Source organism: Tamandua tetradactyla, chromosome 1 (assembly GCF_023851605.1).
Source record: "Tamandua tetradactyla isolate mTamTet1 chromosome 1, mTamTet1.pri, whole genome shotgun sequence".
NCBI classification, from domain to species: domain Eukaryota; kingdom Metazoa; phylum Chordata; class Mammalia; order Pilosa; family Myrmecophagidae; genus Tamandua; species Tamandua tetradactyla.
In genome coordinates, this window is record NC_135327.1 from 141,664,501 (window position 1) to 141,680,952 (window position 16,452).

The 16,452-nt window shown below is 36.0% G+C and overlaps 1 protein-coding gene across 11 annotated transcripts in view; it reads right to left on the reverse strand.

Moving 5' to 3' along the window:
• The window catches only part of RELN (reelin), a 530,878-nt gene that overhangs the window by 19,740 nt on the left and 494,686 nt on the right, over positions 1-16,452 (reverse strand). For all 11 annotated transcript variants that reach the window (XM_077158967.1, XM_077158900.1, XM_077159048.1 and 8 more), the window contains 7 exons: positions 10,169-10,344; positions 9,883-9,989; positions 8,057-8,299; positions 7,298-7,473; positions 6,133-6,206; positions 5,161-5,322; positions 4,358-4,515 (listed from right to left, as the gene is read on the reverse strand). In XM_077158967.1, coding sequence (XP_077015082.1) covers positions 4,358-4,515; positions 5,161-5,322; positions 6,133-6,206; positions 7,298-7,473; positions 8,057-8,299; positions 9,883-9,989; positions 10,169-10,344 — 1,096 coding nt within the window. The remainder of the gene's footprint in view (positions 1-4,357; positions 4,516-5,160; positions 5,323-6,132; positions 6,207-7,297; positions 7,474-8,056; positions 8,300-9,882; positions 9,990-10,168; positions 10,345-16,452) is intronic.

Consider the following 16,452-nt stretch of genomic DNA (forward strand, 5'->3'; position numbering starts at 1 on the left):
TCCCAGGTATGCAAGGATGGTTCAACATAAGAAAACCAATTAATGTAATATACCATATCAGCAAATCAAAGCAGAAAAACACATGATCATCTCGATTGATCCAGAAAAGACATTTGATTAAATTCAACATCCTTTCCTGTTGAAAAAATTTCAAAGGATAGGAATAAAAGGGAACTTCCTCAACTTGATAAGGGGAATATATGAAAAACTCACAGCTAACATCATCCTCAATGGGGAAAAACTGAAAACTTTCCCCCTAAGATCAGGAACAAGACAGGGATGTCCATCATGTTATTCAACATTGTGTTGGAAGTCCTAGCTAGAGCAATTAGACAAGAAAAAGAAATACAAGGCATCAAAATCAGAAAGGAAGAAGTAAAACTCTCACTGTTTGCAGATGATATGATACTATCTGCCAAAAACCCCGAAAAATCCACAGCAAAACTACTAGAGCTAATAAATGAGTACAGCAAAGTGGCAGGTTACAAGACTAACACTCAAAAATCTGTAGTGTTTCTACACACTAGTAATGAACAATCTGAGGGGGGAAACATGAAAAAAATCCCATTTACAATGCAACCAAAAGAATAAAATATTTAGGAATAAATTTAACTAAAGAGACAAAAGACCTATACAGAGAAAACTATAAGAAATTGTCAAAAGAAATCACAGAAGACCTAAATAAATGGAACAGCATACTGTGCTCATGGATTGGAGGACTAAATGCAGTTAAGATGTCAATTCTACCTAAATTGATTTATAGATTCAAGGCAATGCCAGTTAAAATTCCCAAAACTTACTTTTCAGGAACAGAAAAACCAATAATCAAATTTATCTGGAAGGGCAGCATGCCCCAAATAGCTACAAATATCCTGAGAAAGAAAAATGAAGCCGGAGGTCTCATGCTACCTGACTTTAAGACGTATTACAAAGCTATAGTGGTCAAATCAGCATAGTACTGGCATAAAGATAGATATACGGACCAATGGAATCAAATAGAGTGTTCAGATATACACCCTCTCATCTATCTATGGACAATTGATCTTTGATAAGGTAGTCAAGCCAACTCACCTGAGACAGAACAATCTCTTCAATAAACGGTGCCTAGAGAACTGGATATCCACATGCAAAAGAATGAAAGAGGATCCATATCTCACACCCTATATAAAAATGAACTCAAAATGGATCACAGACCTAGACATTAGATCTAAAACCATAAAACTGTTAGAAGAAAATACAGGGAAATATCTTATAAATCTTATAATAGGAGGCAGTTTCCTAGACCTTACACCCAAAGCACAAGCATTGAAGAAACAAATAAATAAATGGGAACTCCTCAAAATCAATCACTTTTGCACATCAAGAACTTCGTCAGGAAAGTAAAAAGACAGCCTACATAATGGGAGACATTATTTGGAAACGACATATCAGATAAAGTTCTAGTATTCAGAATATATAAAGAGATTGTTCAACTCAACAACAAAAAGACAGACAACCCAATTACAAAACAGGCAAAAGACTTGAACAGGCACTTCTGAAAAGAGGAAATACAAATGGCCAAAAGGCACATGAAAAGATGCTCAACTTCCCCGGTTATTAGGGAAATGCAAATCAAAACCACAATGAGATACCATCTCACACCCACCAGAATGGCCATTATCAATAAAACAGAAAACGACAAGTGCTGGAGAGGATGTGGCGAAAGAGGTAAGCTTATCCACTGCTGGTGGGAATGTCAAATGGTACAACTGCTGTGGAAGGCAGTTTGGTGGTTCATCAGGAAGCTAAGTATAGAATTGCTATATGACCCAGCAATACCATTGCTAGGTATCTACTCAGAGGACATGAGGGCAAAGACACAAACGGACATTTGCACACCAATGTTTATAGCAACATTATTTACAATTGCCAAGAGATGGAATTGGGTGGCTAAACAAGCTGTGGTATATACATATGATGGAATATTATGCAGCCATAAGACAGAATAAAGTTATGAAGTATGTAATACATGGATGAACCTTAAGGACATTATGCTGAGTGAGATAGCCAGAAAAAAAGGACAAATACCGTATAGTCTCACTGATATGAACTAACATTAATGAATGAACTTGGATGATTTCAGTTAAGAACAGAGGTCATCAGGAGATAGAAATAGGGTAGATATTGGGTAATTGGAACTGAAGGGATACAGATTGTGCAATGAAACTGATAGTAAAAATTCAGAAATGGATAGCACAATACTACGTAACTGTAATACAATAATGTTAGAACATGAATGAAGCTGAATGTGAGAATGATAGATGGAGGAGGCCTGGGGGCACAAATGAAATCAGAAGGAAAGATATACAATAAAGACTGAGATGGTATAATCTAGGAATGCTTAGAGTGTATAATGATAGTGACCAAGTGTACAAATTTAAAAATGTTTTGCATGAGAAAGAACAAAGGAATGTTAATAATGCTGGGTGTTGAAAACAGATGGTAATTAATATTTTAAAACTTTAACTTATACGTGAGACTAAAGCAAAAAATGGTTATTTGGTACAAAATTTATATTTTGACTAGTGCATTTCCTATTATAACTTATGTGGACAGCTTAATTGAACACCATAAGTACATGGAACCTTGCGTAGGGCATGAGATTTTGTAGGTTTGGCCAGAGTGATGCCTCGATAAATCCCAGAAGGATTTGAACAGTGAATAAAAAAGTATTTGCAAAGTCCCCTTCGGGGAATGGTGAGAAAGGAGGAAAATTCAACTTCCCCAAGTTGAATTCTTGATATTCTCACAAGCAGTGTGGACAACCAAAGCAATAGGCTGAGCCCCCAATCTTGGGGTTTGTTCAGATGAAACTGAACCCCACAAAGGATAGGTCAAGGCTTCTTAAAATTAGGCCTAAGAGTCAACCCCAAGAGAACCTCTTCTGTTGCTCAAATGTGGCCTTTTTCTCTCAGCCAATATGACAAGCAAACTCACTGCCCTCCCCTTCTCTGTGTGAGGCATGACTCCCAGGAGTGTGGACCTTCCTGGCAATGTGGGACAGAAATCCTAGAATGAGCTGGGACTCAGCACCAAGGAATTGAGAAAACCTTCTCGACCAAAAGGGGGAAGAGAGAAATGAGTTAAAATAAAGTGTCAGTGGCTGAGAGATTCCAAACTGAGTTGTGAGGTTATCCTGGAGGTTATTCTTACACATTAAATAGATATCACCTTTTTAGTTAAGGCATAACAGAGAGGCTGGAGGGAACTGCCTGAAAATGTAGAGCTGTGTTCTAGTAGTCATGTTTCTTGAAGATGATTGTATAATGATATACCTTTCACAATGTGACTGTGTGATTGTGAGGACCCGTGTCTGATGCTTCTTTTATCTACCTTATGGACAGATGAGTAAAACATATGGATTAAAAATAACTAAATAATAGGGGGAACAAATGTCAAAATAAATTTAGTAGATTGAAATGCTAGTGATCAATGAATGGGAAAGGTAAGGGGCATGGTACGTATGAATTTTTGTTCTTGTTCTCTTTTTATTTCTTTTTCTGAATTGATGAAAATGTTCTAAGAAGTGATCATGATGATGAATATACAACTGTGTGTTGACAAAAAAGAATGTTCATTGGTTTTGTTAATAAAAATAAAAAATAAAATATTACTGAGCATAGCTATAAGCTGAGTATTATGCCTGAGATATAATGGTTATTGTATAAAGTCAACTTTAGAATGATCAAGGCTGAAATCTGTTGGAAACATTGGATCAAAGGAAAGCAAGGCTGCAGGCCTTCTACCATGCAGATACCTATTTCTTCTGATGGGATGAGGATATGATACCCTGTCTAAATTAAACACTGCCTCTAAAACTCAAGCAGGAAACATGAATTACTTTGAAGGCTTTTCAGTGTGACAGAGTGAACCTGGGAATGGACCATTTTGCCAGTTGTATCTTGGGAGGATTGTGGCAGCTGCTGTTGAGAAAGGCTGAGGGACCAAGAATATTGACAGGGCTTCTAGGGGTGGGCAGCTGCCAGGAAGGAGAGAGGCCCAGAAATGGAAACCAAGTATTGGGGCAGGGTGACGGCAGGGAGTTGTGTGGAAGATGGGGAATGTGAGGTACCATGGACTATCCTCAGTGTACTATAGGGATACGTTCAGGAACACAGTATAAAACAATCCTTGATTCCTATCCTTTACAACTAGCATTCCTATGGTAAATAATTCTGTGATTAAGGAATGTTTTATCCATCCCAAGTCCCTGAGAGGCTGGAATTTCTACCCATTTCCTAGCAGACTTTTGCATAAATGTTGGGATGAGAAGTACCTCAGAGCTTTCTATAACAAAATGACAGTCTGGGATTCAAACCTTGGAAACTTTCATCACAGATGCAGACAGCGCCGGTGGTGCAGTATCCATGTCCGCTGCAGAGTTTGGGGCATGCTTCTCCAATGTACACATGGTCAATTGCCCAGCTTTGCTTCTCAGTTTCTTCCCCTTTCTGGATCCAGCGGAACTGTGTTGCACTGAAAATCCCACAGAAACCAGAGAAGATTCAGCAGGTTGTTATCTCCCACAGCTGCAGCCAGTCTGGAGACCATTTCTGAGAAAGGGCTTCCAAACCTTCCCTTGAACTATCCCCAGTCGCAGAAGCGAGTGAACTTGCATCTCTCAGACTCTGGGAGGACATCCCAAAATGTCTGAAAGCATGTGCGCTCCCTGAACATTTTATGTGATTTCCCTTTCTAGGCTCCTAAAAAGGTGCATTATTTTCTAAATCTTTGAGTAAACGAATGTTGCTTAAGGAAGACTTCATATAATCAAACTGTGTCTTTGCACAGCCCAAATCAGCCCTGCACACCCCAGAGAGTACTTGTATCCAACTTGAGAAGCTTGTGAGGTCAGAACAGTGGGGCAACTGGTGCAAACTCCATGTCTTTGTTTAGGGTCTGTGATTGGAGGCCTGTGATTGAGTCTAGTATGTGATATTCAGTTAAAAAAAAATCTGGGATCTGTGTATCACTTACAGAAAATTTCCTATTTTTTCCTATTTCTTCTAGGAAGATTCATTTACCATTTTGGCTTCACTTTATCAGTTGTCCCCAGCTCCCTGCATGAGCTCTGTGGAATTGTCAGAAAATCCACAAAGTGTACCTTATACTGCTGCCTACCTGGAGGAGACATGGTCAGGCAGCTGAATGGTGATTCTCTTCCAACTGGAGCTGTTGACAGCATTATAGATGGTGGCTTCATGGAACTGGAAGGGAGAGCAACCGATGCTGTTTGAAGAGGAAGGGAGGCACTGGGTCTGAACGAGCTGCCAGGAATCGGACCTGCAGAAACCGAAGAAGTTACTTTAGATAAATCTTAAGAGAAATGTATGATCTGTCTAAAATCAAGGTAATGTTTTAGTGTTGTGGTTTAAAGTAAACTATTTACTTAACCAACATGTTTATAATTACAGGCCATAAAAAGAAAAACTGGAAATAAGCTCACTCAAGAAATATGCTGATTTAAAAAAAGTACACTGATATATTCAAAGACAATAATATAAAAAAATAGCATGCATGGTAGTGTAGTCTAATGGCTTCCTCCCGATGATATCTCTTACTAGAAATATATACTGGAGTATAACTGACACAACTCTCTATCTATCCAAACTTAACTCAATATAATTCATTTTTATAAGTAGTGGTGGAATAAGGGCTGTCAACATCTAATAAAGTAATTGTATTATGTCGCACTTATTCAGTGCTGCCAATATGCTTTAGGAGATGTGACTGTGGCTAAAGTATATTCAAATACTTCATTGTTTTAAATTTTCATTAGCAACCTGAAAACAGAAAGTTCTACTTGAAGACAAATGTAGTGTCTTCCTTATTTTAAACTATAAAATTTGTTGGCCGCCGTTCAGTATGCAAATTGCTTTTTCTTGATTTGCAGGAAAATTTTCAAAAGAAGACATATACATACCTTTTATACAAATGAAATTTGTATATATGAAATACATATGAAATTTGTATATATGAAAATATGCTTTTCCTGCACAAGGTTATTCTTTGGTAGGCAGCTGTATTAAAATTATGTGTTCACATTTGAATTATGCATTCATATTTTAAAGTGTAAAATATTATTTCACTAACCTTGCATCCTTAGTGTATTCCAACATTACAGAATGAAGGTCACCACAAGAAGTGGCTTCACAACCCACCACAATCTAAAATAAATAAGTATGGATCAGGCAAGATGAAATGATATCTAATTTCTTTTTTTTTTAAATTTATTTATTAATTAAAAAAATTTAACAAACGAAATATAACATTAACATAGATAATCAGTAATTCTCAGTATCATTACTTAGTTGCATATTCATCATTTCTTAGAACATTTGCATCCATTCAGAGAAAGAAGATATCTAATTTCTTAATTAGAAACCTCATGGCTCTCCATGATAGGTAATCAAGAAATATTCATATATGCTTTTACAGAGCAGCCTACCCACACCAAGAATGCATTCTTTTGCATTCTGTTAAAGACACGCAGTTTTCCTCAAGATGAAAATTAAGATTTAAAAAGGACTGTTTCTATTTACTTCATTAGCATCACAGATTATTAATAAATTTAAAGAAGATAAATTGGCCACAAAGAAAAGAATACTTGGAGAATTTATGGAAAGAAACTCAAAGTATCACTGGCTGAAGACATTTTCATTGATTTTTGAACTTCCTTGATATTAATATTAAATTTTTATTTGGAATTAAGAATAATAATTTTTAATTAGTTAATATTCTTAAGGGATTCTCCATTTCTGTTTGAATAAAAGCTTTTCACATAATATGCACTTAAATGCTTGCATAATGAATAATGCATAAACACTATAAAAATTTGCTGAGACAAATCTAAGTCCTATTCATCTATTTAATCAACAAGTCCTATTTCAATACTATTACTAGAAAGAGAGAGAGAGAAAATTATGCAATGTAAGAAAAGAAAGAGAGTTAAGGGATTTAGAAGTAGGCAGAGGTACCCATATGAGTTTTCTATTTATAAGGTTTGGGAAACTGAACTCAAGATGACATATATAATACCGGACACAGTTACATTTCTTGCTATGTCCCTACGTGTCTGTGCATTTTATCTAATCATACTTGGATGAAGGCCTTTGTAAAAGATTACTTCTTTTATTCATAAGATCAAGTCTCTCTAAATGGATGAAATCGATCATTTCTTTATAGTTGTACAAATAAGCAATGTCCTCCCCTGCTGATGTAATGCCATATTTGGGTCTGAAGAGTCTCTTTCCCTTACTTTGAACTGCATCATGTATCCTGGCTGTATAATGAGTTCTCGGGAGGAGAGAGCATTGTGAGTCTTGTCCTTCTTTTTATTTGGCCAGTAGAGGTGGAAGGATGGATTGCCACAGAATCCTGCCGTCCTTACTGCGTTAGGGTAAAAACTCCAGTTTTCTTCATGGGAAGTGCCTTCTGTTAGGTAAATTAGAAGCAATACTGAATGTTAGTCTCTTAAACTGATTGGTTTATTTTTGAATTACTTAAGTCAAAGCTCCACCTTTTGCTTGCCCTTTCAAATTTAAGATTTTAGATTAGCATAACATATAAATTCAAGACAAGAAATATAATTTAGAAAAAAATTATCAAATGCTTATATAATGATTATCCAACTTTTAAAAGTAGTTGCTGGTCTGGGTAACTTGCACCATTAAAAAATTCTTCTTGGAACACTTTTTAAACCAGTACAAATGTATCTCTGTGTTACAGAATTTTCCAAAGAAATAAATATTATTTTGCACTATTGAAATTTCAAAATACATTTAAAGCTAGACATTTTGTCTTTAATAGGATTTATTAATGTTGCGGTTGACACTGCAATTAAGCATCCAACCTTGAAGATTTATAAACCGTTGGACAAAATAATAGCTAACATCTGCTGAGCAGTGAATATGTGCTAGTCACGATCCCGAATGCTTTGCATATAGTAACTCACTGGAAGACATAAGCAGACAAAGGGCTCACAGGAAAGAAAACTGCTTGATGCCTTCTTTCTTACCATCATCAAAAGTGTCCACAAGCTGACTAGGATTGATTTCTGCTCCTCCAATCAAAATGTTGTCTAGTGCCCACTGAGCGCGCTCAATCCCAGAGACCACAATTCCATTGTTGATCACAAAAGGCTGCCACCAGCGAAGTCGAGTTGTGTTGGTTAGTGCGTCCTCGGGAAGAAGTATGTAGTCGTGTCTAACGGAAATGTATTTCTGGTAATCCATCTCATGGAGCAAAGTCCAAGTAATCCCTATAATAACAAATATTCCAACATAGCAACATGGTAACATAGCTGGGAAAACAACAAAACATCCAAGGAAATGGAAAATTGGTTCTTGGTGATTTCTTTTACTTTAACACAGGCGTGTGCACCACTTATAAACACAGTCTCAAAAATGAGCTGACCATATGGGGGAGGGGGAATGGATATTTAGAACTACTTGGCTCATAATTAAGCTATAATAATTGATTTTGAAATATGAGAGTATAGCCAAAAAAAAAAACAACACCCAAGTGAAAATGATATATTTTCTGCTTTTAACATTTTATTCTACATTTCTCTAAGCATTATTTCTCAAATATGAGTTACACCTATGTTTTGCATGTTTCTAGCCAAGAACTTCTAGATAACACTTAAAAATGCAGCTATTACAATTCTGCTATAATGAGGAATTAGTTGGACTTAAAGGTTATTTCTTATAAATTGATCAACTGTTCGTAGGATGTTTATTTAAGAAAATATCCTAAAGTATTTTAGGGTTATCTATCTATATGCTAGTTGCTGAGATGTCATATCTATCTGTTAAAACAGACTGTCTTTATCTGTTAAAGCAGACTTTCTAAAGACTTTATTACTGGTCTAGTTCAGCTACCTCAAAATGATGAAAGAAAATTTTATTAAAATAGTCTATGACGGATTTTTTACTAATCCAGCCCATCTTCCTTCACAATGAATGAAGCTTTCTTAGAGACTGTCTACAGCATTTATTTTATGCTTATTCACATTAAAGCTATTTAAAAATACTTTTAAAATGTTTAAAATGTACTTTTTACTTGAAAACCATATAAAATTCAAAATTTCTTAATAGTACCAACTGCTGAGCTTCAGTTACGCATAGAGATTATTTTCTTTAGACAAAAAATTGGGGGTTTATTTTAAAATATGATTTCTCTCTTTCCTATTTCGGCAAGATTTTATATGACATGGAACAGGTAATACATGAAAGATGTATAGCTTTCTCTTTGTGGTTTGATCATTTTTAATAGTGCTTTCTATACTGTGCAGTCAGCAAAGCTTTGCAGAGACTTTTCTGAGAGGCATAGGATGGAATCTGGGAATCTGCTCTGTAGTAGGTTGAACTGTATCCCCTGGAAAGACATGTTCATATCCTACCCCTTGGTCCTGTGAATGTGACTCTATTTGGAAACAGAATCTTAGAAGATGTGATTACTTAAGATAAAGCCACACTGGATTAGGGTGGGCTCTAATCCAATACGACTGGTGTCCTTATAAGAAGAGGGGGATTTGAACACAGTTACATGCAGACAGGAGAAGAGAATCCCAGGTGAGGATGGAAGATGGAAGCAAAGTGCTGCAGCTGCAAGCCAAGGATTGCCAAGGCAAATCATCAGATGGCAGAAAGAGGCTTTTCACCAACAAGTTTCACAGGGAGTATGGCCTTAGCCACATCTTGGTTTCAGATTTCTAGCCTCCAGAACTATAAGACAATACATTATTGCTGTTTTAAGCTCCCAAGCTTGTAGTACTTTATTACAGCAGCCCTAGGAAACTACAAAATACTCCAAAGCATGGCTTTCACCCCCAAAACTCACCTCCGTCAGTGGAGTAGTCCAATAGCACACCTTCCTTCCGGCAGATGGGCCGATGGCAGGAGGTCATGTTGTTCTCGCTACCAATCCGCCCCCAGTATTGCAGGAATCTGAATGCAAGCAGATAGTGGGATAATCAGAATGGTTAATTAGAAGGCCACTATCTAGAACAAATACTCTACTAAAGACTTTACCAAGCTGTTGGATAACAACTACTTTCACACGTGTGCCTTGCTTTGGGGCCAATTTGCTATATGCTGAGATGAAAGTGCCAAAGGAATCAACTTACTTTGCACCTCTGAGATCCAAATCTTGAGTGATCGCTTGTCTCACAGTGGATCCCCCAAAATAGAGTGCAGTGTCCTCTGCCAGAATTCCACACTCAGTACAAGTACTTCCACCCTCCAGGGACATCCATAATTCAGGTTTAATTTCTTCACTGTCAAAGCGTTCCTTCAGAAAAGTCTGGAAGAAATAGGCAGGATGTGGAGAAAAATAACAATTTCAGATACCAACCAGGGAATTTTAAAATTATATAGAGTTACATCCTGGACTTTTTTTTAAAAATGGAGCTCATTTCAAATGTTTTTCCACACATACTTAAAAACAACAGGATATCTCCTCAATGTTCATTTCTATTGTGTTTTTAAGATCATTTAATTGCTTAAATAATGTTTAATAATTGGACTTTAAAGTTTAGAGAAAAACCTTAAAATAGAAGAATTATATAGCTGATTATAGTAACACTTCTGTTTGTAAAGAGTTATTTAAACACGTACAAGCATGTATTCCCCAAATACACTTATTAATTTATATAGTATATAAAAGTACTATGGTATTATGATATACATTATGAAACATATGCAAAAAGTGAAATTTTAAATTAAAAGGAAAAACTATAAACAGAAGTTCTAATGTTTTATTTTTCAACCAGGTGGATTTTCTTGTCCTTCTTGGAGTGTATGCCCCTCACTTTGGGGACCACTCTTTCAGGCCACCAGGATCCACCAGCTTCTACACAGAGTGATTCTAGGATATATGGTTATTCAGGGAGATCTGAGACCAAATCTTTCTGTCTAAAGTCAAAGCTGCTTATCACATACTTTACAAGTCATCTTGCAGGGTGATGGGAGAGAAGAACTCAAAGCCTAGGATAAAATCTTTTCACTGGGTCTACATTTTTTTCCTAAGCAAAAATAGAATATTCTCAAAGGTTTGCTATTGGACAAAGAGTCAACAGTAGAGGGGTACGGGGGAAAACTAAAATTGCATGCTATGGCCAATAATTAACAAGAAAACATCAATAGTGCCACAGCAATACCAGGGGCAACCAGTTGGGGTGGGGGGGGGCAATGAACAAGAGATAAGGGGTAGTTTTGATTTGGTATTTGGTGACACTGAGTTTGTTGGTTCTTTGTTGCCATGGACCAATGAAAATTGTCTAACATTGAGAGTGCTACTGATTGTATAACCAAGTGAGGATACTGTAAGACATGTTTGTTTATTTTGGACATTATCCATGATGCCCAGTACGTGGAGGGAGCCAAAGGGTACAATGACTGAGAAGCAGAATGGCGAACTGTGAAACATTTATATGATGGAATATGGTGTGGCTATAAAAAGGAAGGATGTCAAGAGGCAAGCAACAAATTGAGTAAACCTGGGGGACAATGAGTTGCTTCCAGGAAACCTCTTTTTTGTTGCTGTTGCTTAGAGGTAGCCTCTCTCTCTCTAAGCCCAACACTCAGAAAAATCATTACCCTTCCCCTTAAGTGAGACATGACATTCAGGGGTGAAAATCTCCCTGACAATGTGGGACATGACTCCCAGGGATGAGTCAGGCCCTGGCACCAGGGGATCGACAATGCCTTCCTGACCAAAAGAGGGAAAAGAAGTGTAATAAAATAAGGCATCAGTGGCTTAGAGTGATCAAACAGAGTCAAGTGGCTATTCTGGAGGTTACTCTTACTCAAGCTTCAGTTAGATAGTGCTAATTGCCATGGTTTGCTAAACCCCAACCAATACCATTTCTGTAAACTCTTAAGAACACCTAAGGCTTGAACTGAGACTCTGTAAGTTTCACGCACTAAGTTTGCTTTCCTGGAACCTATAATTTTCAGAGCATCCCTAGGTCAGACAAATCTTGAAACCCAGAGGAACCAGCCTGTCCAGGATTACCAATTAATTACATCCCTATTCTTTAGTGTCAACACCCCTTCTCTACATGAAAAATTCAGAATGGGCATTGCCTAAAGATCACTACCGACTGGAAGAAGGATCAAAGGAGAAGGAGGATTTATAACATATAAATCAGGATTTAACAAATGAGTATGACTGTCAAATCATTACACTGATATTTCTTTTAGCATTCAGTATTTTGGAGTAGCTACAAGAAAAAATCTGAAATAGTGGAATGGTAACCCATAACAAAATCTGAAATCTTTTCTGTAACTACTTGTTGAAATATATTTTGAAAATTATTGCTTTTCTTTTCTTTGTATGTATGTTAAATTTCACAATAAAAAATGTGAAAAAAGTTTTCTTTGAGAAAAATCAATAAAATTGATGGGCCACTAGCAAGACTGACAAAGAAAAAAGAGAGAGGATGTAAATAAAGAAAATTAGAAATTAGAAGAGATGCGTTACCACAGACCCTGAAGAAATAAAAGAAATCATAAAAGGATACTGGGAACAACTATATGCCAACAAACTAGACAACTTAGATGAAATGGACAAATTCCTGGAGACACACAAACAAGTTACACTGACTCAGGAAGAAACAGAAGATCTCAACAAACCAATCACAAATAAAGAGATTTAATAAAGAGAAAAATCTTCCTACAAAGAAAAGCCCAGGACCAGATGGCTTCACAGGGGAATTTTATGAAACATTCCAGAAAGAACTAACACCAATCCTGCTCAAACTTTTCCAAAACATTGAGGAAAAAGGAACTCCACTTAACTCATTTTATGAAGCTAATATCATTTTAATACCAAAACCGGTTAACGATGCTACAAAAAAAGGAAAACTACAGGCCAATCTCCCTAATGAACATAGATGCAAAAATTCTCAATAAAATATTAGCAAATCAAATCCAACAGCACATCAAAAGAATTACACACCATGACTAAGTGGGGTTTATACCAGGAATGCAAGGATGGTTCAACATAAGAAAATCAATTAATGTAATACAGCATATTAACAAATCAAAGGGAAAAAATTACATGATCATCTCAATTGACACTGAAAAAGCATTTGACAAAATTCAGCATCCTTTTCTGATAAAAACACTCCAAAAGATAGGAATAAGAGGTTAACTACCTCAATATGATAAAGGGATTAATTGAAAACTGATAGCCAGCATCAAACTCAATGGAGAGAGACTGAAAGCTTTCCCCCTAAGATAAGGTACAAGACAAGGATGCCCACTATCACCACTACTATTCAACATTGTGCTAGAAATTCTAGCTAGAGCAATCAGTAACATTTCTATACACAAGCAATGACCTAGCTGAGGAGTCAGTTAAGGAAAAAATTCCATTCAAAATAGCAGCTAAAAGAATCAAATACTTAGGAATGAACTTAACTAGGGACGTAAAGGATTTGTACACAGAAAACTACATAACGTTGCTAAAAGAAATAAAAGGAGATCTAAACAGGTGGAAAGACATACCCTGTTCATGGATGGGAAGGCTAAATACAGTTAAGATGTCAACTGTCCCCAAATTGATCTACAGATTCAACACAGTACACCAATCAAAATTCCAACAACCTACTTTGAAGATTTGGAAAAGCCAACTACCAAACTCATCTGGAAGGGAAAGAGACTCCAAATAGCTAAAAGCATCTTAAAAAAGAAGAACGAGGTGGGAAGATTAACACTCCCTGACTTTAAAACCTATTATAAAGCCACAGTGGTCAAAACAGCATGGTACTGGGACAAAGACAGAAGCATTGACCAATGGAATCGAATTGAAAGTGTAGAAATAGACTACCAAATCTATGGTCAACTGAATTTTAACAAGGCCCCCAAATCCTCTGAACTGGGACAAGTTAGTCTTTTCAATAATTGGGCATGGAAGAACTGGATATCAATAACCAAAAGAATGAAAGAGGACCCCTATCTTACACCCAACACAAAAATTAAATCAAAGTGGATCAAACACCTAAATATAAGAACTAGCACCATACAGCTTCTAGAAGAAAATATAGGGAAACACCTTCAAGCCCTAGTAGTAGGAGGTAGCTTCCCAAACTTTACACCCAAAGAACAAGTAACAAAAGAAAAAAATAAACAAATGAGAACTCCTCAAAGTCAAATGCTCTGCACCTCAAAAGACTTTGTCAAAAAAGGTGAAGGGTGGGCCACGGTGGCTCAACAGGCAAGAATGCTCGCCTGCCATGCCAGAGGACCCAGGTTTGGTTCCCGGTGCCTGCCCATGTAAAAAAAAAAAAAAAAAAAAAAGTGAAGAGGCAGCCAACTCAATGGGAGAAAATATTTTAGACACAGGTTTGATTTCCTGTATATACAAAGAAATCATACAACTCAACAAAAGAACAAACAACTCAATTATAAAATGGGCTAAAGATATGAATAGGCATTTTTCTGAAGAGCAAATACAGATGGTTCAAAAGCACAGGAAGAGATGCTCATTTTTCATTGGCTATAAGGAAAATAGAGATCAAGGCTACAATGAGATACCACCTCACACCTATAAGAATGGCTGCTATTAAACAAACAGGAAATTATAAATGCCGGAAAGGATGTGGAGAAACTGGGACACGTATGCACTGCTGGTGGGAATGTATAATGGTACAGCCACTATGGAAGACTGTTTGGTGGTTCCTTTGGAAACTAAATATCGAGTTGCCCTATGACCCAGCAATAGCAGTACTTGGTATATGCCCAGAAGAGCTGAAAGCAATGACACAAACAAACATTTGCACACCAATGTTCATAGCAGAATTATTCACAATTGCCAAAACATGGAAACAAACTAAATGCATGTCAACAGACAAGTGGGTTGACAAGATGTGGTATAAACATACGATGGAATATTCTGTAACAGTAAGACAAAATGATGTCCTAAAGCATATGACAAGATGGATAAGTCTTGAGGACATAATGCTGAGTGAAATTAGCCAGACACAAAAGGAAAGATACTGTATGATTCTACTTTTATGACCACCATAAAGGTATAATCAGCATCTTATTAAAAAAAAGTTTTAAAAAAATGGTCTATTTTCCTAAGAGTGGATAGATTAAAATATTAAGTTCATTATGGCCGCACTTCATATAAAATTAACTCATCCCTTCCTATCACAGTCAGGATCTTTGAAAAAGACCTAAAATTAACTCCCTATTAATGTTCTATTTGAGGATAATTCTGATTTTCTATTTATTTTGTCCATAGTACAATTTTACTTTGAGCTAAGGCACACAGCTTTTTTTTTAATGCTGAAACCTAGGATCACAGCATTGTTTTTTTTTAAATAATGGGAATATATCATGAAAATAATTGCGATAACACTGAAAATAATTTGTCATAGTTGCATCTGCAGAACTGTATATGGATTTATGCAAATTTACTAAACTTTTTACTTCTTTAGAAGAGTTGTTTTGTTGCTACCTTATCATAGTAGTTAAAATTCTATAAATAAACCCTCTTTTCTCCAAACCTAGAATACAATCAAATATAAAGTTAAAGGTATGCAGTCATGTGTCAGTCTTACCTCACCTCACTGTTGGTTAGGAAATAATTACAGTTTTTAAAAAGGAGGTTTCCATGTAAGAACATGAGTCAGAAGGAAAGCATGGTTAACCATGTAAATTCTCATTATAAAGATTTGAATAAGTGCTCATAATCCATAATCCATATGGGGAATGCTAACAAAATTTTACTGTTTATGAAATAAACTATAATTTTGTTCGTTTATTTATTACTGTGGTAATCAAAGCTATGTTTGTCATGTGATAATCTCATTTGATAACAAATGGACTAACATCTTCAGAGACAAGTAAGACTCAATTTTTAATTTAAAAATTCCAAATAGATTTTGCTTAGATGATTTACCTTTCATATGCTGGATTTCAATCATTTGTGTTTTCTGTTGTTATAATGATGAATGTACTATATTTATTTCCAGAAATAGAATGAACAGCAAATTATGTTGGACAACTAAATATGCTTTGTATACTAAATAATAATATAACAGCTAAAGCTTCCAAGAATGAGCTCTCTATTCTGAACACTACCACACTTCAGTAGTTAGTGAATTAGGATACAGAATTTTCTGAACAGGAATTCAAGTACTTTTCGAGCCATTTTGAAAATGTGGTCTTTTGTTTTAATGTAGCTATATTTACTTTATTTCGTAACAACACAGTAACCTCCTTCAAATAGTGCATCTATTGAAAAAGTGAAGTAAAGAAGGCTTAATACTGATCAATTTTAAATTAAAGGTAAAAAAAAAAGAAACCCAGTGTATTTATGTTGTTTAATCCATACAGTCTAGTTGATATTGTGATTTAGACAAATTCATTAGAACTTACTCTTTTTTTTAAAAATTTA